The 10091-nt window shown below is 39.8% G+C and overlaps 1 protein-coding gene across 1 annotated transcript; it reads left to right on the top strand.

Annotated features, from left to right (window-relative positions):
* Window positions 1-1573: 1573 nt before the first annotated feature.
* LOC124960537 (olfactory receptor 52B4-like) lies at window positions 1574-2515 on the top strand. Its single transcript, XM_047519358.1, has one exon. The coding sequence runs from the start codon at window positions 1574-1576 to the stop codon at window positions 2513-2515; it is 942 nt and encodes a 313-aa protein (XP_047375314.1).
* Window positions 2516-10091: the final 7576 nt, after the last annotated feature.

Raw genomic sequence — 10091 nt, 5'->3', positions numbered from 1 at the left:
TCTAGTTCCTACCATGGATATCTACTCCCTGCATGAAGAATATATGAAATATTCTGTGCATAATATAGTAGCTGGCATGAAGCAATTCTTAATAAATATTAGTTTAATTTTCCTGTGACTATTTTATATCCAGATCCTTTTCATTCCAGGAACACCACTGACGTTTTAGTCTCCAGTGTCCATAGTCAATTAATGTTCCAATAAACATGCACAGGATTCTTTCCAAGCAAGAGTAATCATTTTAAACTATGACTTTGAGACATCTGATAATTGCCCCTCTGTGAAAGATAGGGTCTGAGGTGAAGCTGTGATAACAGATCCTTAAGTGTTGGTGAATCCAAAGAATTGGATGGTGTTTGATGGCACAAAGGATTTTCAGGCAAAGGCAGTGCAGGGAGATTGGAGGGTAGATGTGGGCCATAAAAGAATAGAAATGGTATCTGGAAGAGTAGAAGAGATTCATGGGCCCAGGTACTCTCCTGAAGGAAAGGGATTAAATTTTGTTTTTCCAATTGGTCAGTTAGATCCTTGTGCATAGTAAGTACTTAAGAAGGTTGACTTAAAAGTCTCTCTTGATTTCAGACACCTTGTTAAAATATCCCATTACATCCTGAGTTCCAGCATCCAATGAGCATTCAATAAAATATGGGCAGTGATGGCAATCAATTATTGGAAGTTGAGTCATGTCTTCACAAACTATGTGCCACCCAGAACTTCAGAATGTGACATTAATTGAAAACAAGGTCTTTGCAGATGTCATTAATTAAAATGAGGTCATACAGGGTTAGGGTGGGCCCTAAATCTAATGATTAGTGTCCTTATAAGGAGAGATTAGTGTCAGAGACACACACAAAAGACCATGTGAAAATAGGCAGAGACTAGTATGAAGTTCCCATGAGCCCAGGAACACCAAGGTTGCCAGCAGCTACCAGAAACTGGAAGAGACAAAGAAGGATGCTCCCCCAGAGCCTCAGAACAAAGGTGGTCCTACCAATCCCTTGGTTTAGGACCTATAGCTTCCAGGAGCATGAGAGAAGAAATTTATTGTTTTAGATTCTACATAAACAGAAAAAATCTTTCTTGCACAATCACCTTCCCTGCCCTCTCTAACAGTTCCTATGCACTTGCTACTTAGCTTGAAATATTTCAGGAGCACACTGTGCATTGGTCTGTATGTTCACCTTTTCATATACTGCTTCTCTTCTCTTCATTATTCACTTTAGAATAAACTACTAAATTTCAAGGTCAAGTTCAAGTTTCATCTTTTTACATTTTTCCCAGGCAGAAGTAATGATTTCCTCTGTATATTCATAATCTTCTGTTGGTAAGTGAAATTTATAGAATAATGTTTCTTACTTTGATTAGTTGGAGATCATTCTAATTGGCCATCACTCTTTAAAGCAGAGATCATCTTTCACTTTTGCAGATTACTTCTTAGTTATGTATTCAAAGAAGATGGATGGCAATGGATATACCTACAGCTCCTAGCAACATCACAAAAATATTAAAGGAAATATGTATTTTCCTCTACCTGTGTAAATAGAAGTTGAAACGTCTCCCTGTCTTTCCAGGTATGACCACCTTAAACCACTCTGGCATTAGCCACACAGTCTTCCGCTTGGTGGGCATCCCTGGCCTAGAGGAACAGCACATGTGGATTTCCATTCCCTTCTTCATTTCCTATGTCACTGCCCTGCTTGGGAACAGCCTACTCATCTTCATTATCCTCACAGAGCGTAGTCTCCATGAACCCATGTACCTTTTTCTCTGCATGCTGTCTGGAGCAGACATTGTCCTCTCCACAGCCACAGTACCTCAGGCCTTGGCCATCTTCTGGTTCCATGCTGGGGAGATCTCCCTGGATTGCTGCATCACTCAGCTCTTCTTTATCCATTCCACCTTTATTTCTGAGTCAGGGATCTTGTTGGTGATGGCATTTGATCGCTATATTGCCATTTGTTACCCACTTAGATACACCACTATTCTTACGAATTCTCTTATTGGAAAAATTGGAGTGACTATCTTTCTGAGAAGTTATGGTACCATATTCCCTATAATATTTCTTCTGAAAAGATTGACTTTCTGCAAACATAATTTTATCCCACACACTTATTGTGAACACATTGGCTTGGCCAAATATGCTTGTAATGACATTCGAGTAAACATTTGGTATGGGTTTTCCATCCTAATGTCAACAGTGGTCTTAGATGTTATGCTAATTTTTGTTTCCTACGTGCTGATTCTTTGTGCCATCTTCGGCATGTCTTCCCAAAATGCTCGCCACAAAGCCCTCAACACATGCGGCTCCCATATCTGTGTCATCATCCTGTTTTATGGGCCTGGACTCTTCACAACACTTACTCAGCGGTTTGGACGCCACATTCCACCTCATATCCATATCTTGCTGGCTAATGTCTGTATTCTGGCTCCACCTATGCTGAACCCCATCATTTATGGAATCAAGACCAAAAAAATCCAGGAGCAGGTTGTTCATATGTTTACAAAGCAGAAATAAATTTGGTTTTAAAACATTTGTTCAATTTGTCTGTGGAAATGGTGGATGGGATTGTTCTGCAGGGAACAGCTCAGGGAGTTCTGTGTCTGGAGGTAGGTAACTAGGTGGTAACTGTAGACAGGTAGGGTGTGGCTGGAGGAGGTGGGTTGCTGGGAGCATGCCTTTGGGGTATATATTTTGTCTCTGGTGAGCCTTAATTAGTCTTTTTCTGTTTTCCGAGTGTCATGTCTTGAGCTGGTTTCCTCCTCCATACCCTTCTGCCATGATGTTCTACCTCCAGTCTAGAGCAATAGAGTGGGCCCTGTATGGACTGAGACCTCTGAAACCGTGAACCCCAAGTAAACTTTTCCTCTTCTATGTTGTTCTTGTCAGGTCTCTTGGTCATGGTGGTAAAAAAGCTGACTAAAACACACAGTCTCTGGAAATAGATGAAGTGACAACAGTGCTCTGACCTTGGAATTTGTTCAGCCACTCTGAACTCAGTTTCTCAAGCATTGAGACATTTTATGATATCCCTGAACAATCCCCCCAAATTCTATTCATTCATGTCCTTCATTCTAGCTAAGTAACATTCTTAGAACTGGTTATTTCTAGGCCTTTCAGTTATTTCTTTTGTAATTTATAGCCTATGAACATGAATTTATGTAATAAGGGAATGTAAATGTATGATTCATATTTTGTAGCACAATCCCTGAGGAACCTGTCTGGTCACTTTTGCATTAGGAAAAGTCTAATGTGGTTCCTGAAGGGTATAATGGGAGAATGTTAAGGAAAGGTAACTTCTCCAATATCAAGGTCAGGAATTGTTCTTCAGTGATTTCTCCATGAGGACATTCAAGGTATTTAGTCACCTAATTCGTATGGCACAGCCTTCTCCTAACAAAGTGTCCTAGAGTGATCTAGATTGAGACACCCTCATATGCATGGCATCCACAACCTTTGTGTTAATTCTCTCTGCTTTTGCTGTAGCACTGAATGTCTCTGTGTGGGACCTAAGGGCCCACACTTAACCATTCTTATCTGGGGCCTGGTCATTAGTTTGGGTTTTTGTCTCTTCTATTCTTTCTATTAAAGTCTACTAAAGTTTCAGTGTCATTAATTTGTGTAAGGAGCAAGGTGCGCTGTCTTTAGACTGAATTTCATTCAGCAGCAGTCTCTACCCTGTGAACCTGTAGTGTCTCTATAGATTCCAAGCTTCTCACAGAAAAGGGGGAAGCAAACAATAGCAACGACGGATACAAATAAATACAAAATAAATACCCAGAGCCTACCATGATACCTATAATACTAATTACCCTGAAACAGGAATGGTGAGGTCAGTAATTTCCAACAGCAAAAACAATCAGTAATCATGAACTAGATCTGATGTAAAAGTAAACAGGTGTCAATTAGGTCATTTATAGCAGTAATTATTGCAACAACAAGAATGGTGGGGCAGGAGTTATATAAAGCAAATAGTTCTAAAAGATGCTAAAAGTACCATTCTGTAAGAGAAAAGAAAATGTGATAGGAAAGTAGAAGAAAATTTAGAATGTTTAAAATGTGAATGAACAGAGGGAATTCAGAAGAGATGTACCAAGTGATGGTTATGAAGGAGAATAAAAATAGGAAAAACAAAGTAGAAAAAGAAAATGAGAGAATTTGCTATTAGAAGAAGGAAGGACAGAAAGAGAAAAAAGAGAAACAAAAATTAAACAAAAATAATCAAACCCCAAACCCTAACCCTCAAATGACAAGGTAAAGGAGAGTAACTACATTAAAAAATTGTTGAAAATGAGAATTTGCGTCTATACCAGTGTTTATTTCATCATAATTTGTAAAAACCAAGTTATGGAAGCAGCCTAAGTATCCATCAATAAATGAATGGAAAAAGAAAATGTGTTATGTATACACAATGGAATTTTATTCAGTTATAAAGAAAATGAAATGATATTATTTGCTGGTAAATTGATGGAACTGGAGAACATTATTTTGAAGTGAAATAAGCCAGACTCTGAAAATCAGAAGCTTAATGTCTTCTTTCATATGCAAAAGTGAGAGAGAAAAAAGGACTAAAACATGGATCTCAAGAAAGTAGGAGGGAGATGGAGGGGGAGGGTGGAGGGGAGGGAGAGAGGAGGTCCTGTAGAATAACACTTAACAAATTATGCCATGTGCATGTATGAATATATCACAATGAATCCCACTTTTATGTCTAATTTTAATGTCCCAGTTAAAAAAATAGAAGGGAAATCTCACCATTGTGTACATTCACAAGAAATTTTAAAAAATAAGTCTTTACAGATCTGATACATGACATTTATAAGCTGGCAGTTCTTTCTGTAAGAAACATTGATATCAAACAGGCTATGTTAGACTCTTCAGTCAAGTAGAAGGGAAAATTATGGTCCAATGTCCTTCATGAGCACAGATGCAAAGAACATAAATAAATATAAGCAGATCAAGCTCAATTATAGATAAAAATGGTTAAAACATCATTATTAAGTAGGGTTCATTCTAAGAATGCAAAGTTGATTTAACATACTAAATTTCATCAGCATAATGTACCACATCATCAGATTACATAATCATCTCAATGGATGCAAAAGAAGCATTTAATAAAATTCAGTACCCATTCATCATAAAAAGAGAAATTCCTTATAAAAGTATAACTTCCTTAAGAGTATCAACAACAACAACAACAAAAGGTTTGGGAGTAGTGGCAATTTTGTTTTTTCTTTCTCTATTCTTTTTCTTAATTGTTTGTTCTATTTAGTTATACATGACAGTAGAATGCATTTTGGTTCATTGTTCACAAATGGAGTACAACTTTTCATTTCTCTGGTTGTACACGATGTAGAATCACACCATTCGTGTAATCATACAAGTACATAGGGTAATGACGTTTGTCTCATTTACTATCTTTCCTTCCCCCCTGCTCCCTCCCCTCCTCTCCCCTCATTTCCTTCTACACAATCCAAAGTTCCTCCATTCTTCCCTTACCACCCACACTCGTCTTCCCATTATGTATCAACATCTACTTATCAGAGAAAATATTTGGCCTTTGGTTTTTGGGGATTGGCTTATTTCACTTAGCATGATATTCTCCAACTCCATCCATTTAACTGAAAATGCCATAATTTTATTCTTCTTTATGGCTGAATGATATTCCATTGTGTATATATACCAGAGTTTCTTTATCCATTCATCTATTGAAGGGCATCTAGGTTGGTTCCACACCTATTTCACTTGCTTACCTTCCAGTACAATCTTGAATAAAACTAATAGGGGGCAATTTTATTTCATTTCTAATCTCAGCAGGGAAAGAGCTCAGTATTTCTCTATTAAATGATAATGTTTATTTTGTTTCAGTCAATGATGGACCACACATATTATATTGCTCCTGGGTGATTATATGGCCTAGTAATTTTGTGGCCATTTTAGTTCATATAAATACATTCTATGATGTTTGCACATAGTGAAATTATCTAATGATGCATTTTAAAAAGTATATCCCCATCATTAAGGAACACATGACTGTATACATCACCAGGATGACTGAAACTAAAAAGACTGATACTACCAAGAACTGGTGAAGATGGAGCAACAGTTCTCTCATGTGCTGCTGGTGGGAATTTGACAGCACCACCCAAGGTTGAACATACCTACATTCTAGGACTCAGCAATCTACTCTTGTTTAATGGAAATGTACACAATCTATTCCTTAAAACATATACAAGAATGTTTGTAGTAATGGTATTTTAATAACCTGAACTAGATACAACTTTGGCAATAGAATTATTGGGAAATTATGGCACATTCCCTAAATGTAATAGGATTTAGAAGTGCAGATGAACAAATGATTGCTACACACAATAACATGGATAATTTTCACAAACAATATGTTGAATGAAATACAGCATGTACACAAAAGGAGGCTTACTGAATGATTATATTCATGCAGAATTCAAAGCCAGATTGGAAGCAAGATAGTGATTGCCTTTTGGAGCACAGTGAATAATGGGAATACAAACAGTGCTCTTTGGGTGCTGTCAATGCCACTTACTTTTGGTTGGTTATATGAATATGTACACTTTGTGAAAATTATTGAGTTTTACACATATATCTTTTTTGTACTTGTATAAAAAGTTTAAATAAAAAGGAATATTAAACCCATAAAAATAAATAAAAATATCTGTGTTAAAAAATTAAAATATACAGAAAAATAGAAGGAAGACAAGTTTTGTAGATGAATGGGATCAATGGAGGGAGGAATAGAGGGAAAGAGGAAGTACTTGGGAATAAAATTGATCAAATTTTGTTATGTGCATATATGAATCTGTCACAATGAACCCAACTATTATGTATAATTATAATTCACCAACAAAAATATTAAAAAAGTGAACTGAGTGGGAATGAAGAATTCAACATCAATATGCAAAAATTATATTTTTAAAAATTAGCACAAATCCTGAAACTTAAGAAAAATATTATCTACCCAAAAGATTGCATGAAATTTTCAATAAATAAAGACAGATACGACAAAATTTGTCTGAAACAGAGAAAACACAAAATACCATTATTAAGAATGAGAGATGGTTTTTTCAAGATGGCGGACTAGAGGGCGGCTGCATTTCACGTTGCTCCAGGATGCAGGATTCAAAAGAGGAGATAGTGAGAGGCTTGGGACCAACTCAAAGCCGCCGGGTGAGTCTCTCCTGTTGGGGAGGCGTCCCGGATGGGGCGGTAGCCCCGGAACGCAGGGAATTTGTGAAGTAGAGTTGCCCCGCGAGACGCCCCTCCCCCTGCTGGAGCGGTAAACACGAACAACTGGGATCATCGTAGAGGAGGCCGCTCAGCACAGCGCTTGGACTCGGAGCAACCACTGGGGCTCCAGGCGGCTGCCTGAGGAGGAGCTGCGTGGCGAGCTGTTTGAACTCAGAGCAAGCGCTCCTGAACACCGGGAGGTTGCCTGGAGGAAGAGGAGGAGCGCAGCAGGTGGCTTGGTCTAGGAGTGACTGCATCAGAGCCACAGGCGGTTGCCAGAGGAGGAGCTGCGTGGCAAGTTGTTTGAACTCAGAATGACCGCTCCAGAACACCGGTGGCCTGCCTGGAGGAGGAGCGTGGTGGGTCACTGGGTCTAGGAGTGACTGCATCAGAGCCACAGGTGGTTGCCATAGGAGGAGGCGAGTGGTGAGTTGATTGGACTAAAAGCGACCGCTCCTGAACACCGGTGGCCTGCCTGGAGGAGGAGCGCGGTGGGTCACTTGGTCTCGGAACCACCACTCCTGAACACCCGGGGGGCTACCCCGAGGAGGAGGAGGAGGAACAGGGTGGGTCACTTGGAACTCGGAGTGACTGCCTAGGGCTACGGGCGGTTGGCGGGAGGAAGAGACGTGAAGTGAGTTGCTTGGGCTCCTAGTGACTGCGTCCGAAACCGGGCGGCTGTCCGGAGGAGGAGGTGTGTGGCGGGTCTCTGGGTATTGGAGCTATTGTACGGGGCTCCAGGTGGCGGCTCAGGGGAGGGGCTGCATAGCCAGGCGATTAAGTGCAGAGCAGGGTCCCAGGAGCTAGGTGGCTTCTTGCTGGAAGAGCCGCACAGAGAACACACCTAGGGGCGGAGCGAAGTTTCCAGGACTGCGGGCAGATTCTCTGAGGAGAGGCAGCCTAAGGAGACTCGCCTGCGAAGGGTGAGGCTCCCAGGCCCAGGAGGTAGGTCCGGGCCCCTGGGAACATTGCAGAGGAAGACAGCCCAGCCCAGGCGGTAGTTGTAGGTTGAGGGAAACCTCTAGGAGGGCAACTGACCAGCAAGACGTCCCCACCGAGTGAGTCTTCCTGCCGGGGGAGGTTTTCCCACAGGGATGGTAAAACCAGAGACACAGGCACAAACAGGCGTTGCCTCAGCCCCCAGCCTAGTTCCCCATTGGATGACCATTGGTCAACAAGTGGAGGCACCTCTGCCCACTAGCAGGGAATATACACCACCTGAGGGTCACCACCCCTAGAGAGGCAGCTTCTTCGTGGAGCTCCGCATTATCAACTTCCTCCAAGACTTCAGGCTACTGAAGGATAAGAGGGGATATACTAGCAATCTTCAGGGACATTATAAGTCGATAGAGGAAATCTGCAATATCTTAATGACCCACTGATTCCTGAACAATATGAGAAAACAAGGGAAGAAAATGCCCCAAACAAATCTAGATGTTACATCAATAGAATCCAATGACAGCATGGCAGAAGAAATGACAGAAAGGGAGTTCAGAATGTACATAATTAAAATGATCAGAGAAGCAAACAATGAGATGAAAGAGCAAATGCAGGCATTGAATGATCGCACCAATCGACAGTTAACAGAGCAAATTCAGGAAGCAAAAGATCATTTCAATAAAGAGTTAGAGATATTGAAAAAAAACCAAACAGAAATCCTTGAAATGAAGGAGACAATAAACCAAATTAAGAACTCCATAGAAAGCATAACCAATAGGATAGAACACCTGGAAGACAGAACTTCAGATATTGAAGACAAAATATTTAACCTCGAAAACAAAGTTGAACAAACAGAGAAGATGGTAAGAAATCATGAACAGAATCTCCAAGAACTATGGGATATCATGAAAAGGCCAAATTTGAGAATTATTGGGATTGAGGAAGGCTTAGAGAAACAAACCAAAGGAATGAACAATCTATTCAATGAAATAATATCAGAAAATTTCCCAAATCTGAAGAATGAAATGGTAAATCAAGTACAAGAGGCTTATAGGACTCCAAATACACAAAATTACAACAGACCCACACCAAGGGACATTATAATGAAAATACCTAACATACAAAATAAAGACAGAATTTTAAAGACTGTGAGAGAAAAGAACCAAATTACATTCAGGGGGAAACCAATACGGATATCAGCAGATTTTTCAATCCAGACCCTAAAGGCTAGAAGGGCCTGGAACAACATTTTTCAAGCTCTGAAAGAAAATGGATGCCAACCAAGAATCTTATATCCAGGAAAACTTACCTTCAAATTTGACGATGAAATAAAATCATTCCATGATAAACAAAAGCTAAAAGAATTCACAAAAAGAAAGCCAGCATTACAGAACATTCTCAGCAAAATATTTCATGAGGAAGAGATAAAAAACAAAGAAGCAAATCAGCAAAGGGAGGAATTATCCTAAAGGAACTGTCAAATAAAGGAGGAACCAAGATGTGTCAAAAATTTTAAATATGAACCAAATGACCGGGAATACAAATCATATCTCAATAATAACCCTGAATGTTAATGGTCTGAATCCATCAATCAAAAGACATAGACTGGCAGATTGGATTAAAAAGAAAGATCCAACAATATGTTGCCTGCAAGAGACTCACCTCATAGAAAGAGATACCCATAGACTAAAGGTGAAAGGATGGGGATAAACATACCATGCACATGGACTCAGCAAAAAAGCTGGAGTATCCATACTCTTTTCAGATAATGTGGACTTCAAGCCAATGTTAGTCAGAAGGGATAAGGAAGGACATTTCATACTGCTTAAGGGAAGCATAAATCAGCAAGATATAACAATCATAAACATCTATGCCCCAAACAGTGGCTCAT

This window comes from Sciurus carolinensis, chromosome 11 (genome assembly GCF_902686445.1).
Source record: "Sciurus carolinensis chromosome 11, mSciCar1.2, whole genome shotgun sequence".
Lineage (NCBI taxonomy): Eukaryota > Metazoa > Chordata > Mammalia > Rodentia > Sciuridae > Sciurus > Sciurus carolinensis.
This window is presented reverse-complemented; position numbering and strand designations above follow the sequence as displayed.

Bases quoted from the DNA above. Each gene is read 5' to 3' on its own strand.
- LOC124960537 (XM_047519358.1), top strand. From the start codon at position 1,574: ATGACCACCTTAAACCACTCTGGCATTAGCCACACAGTCTTCCGCTTG.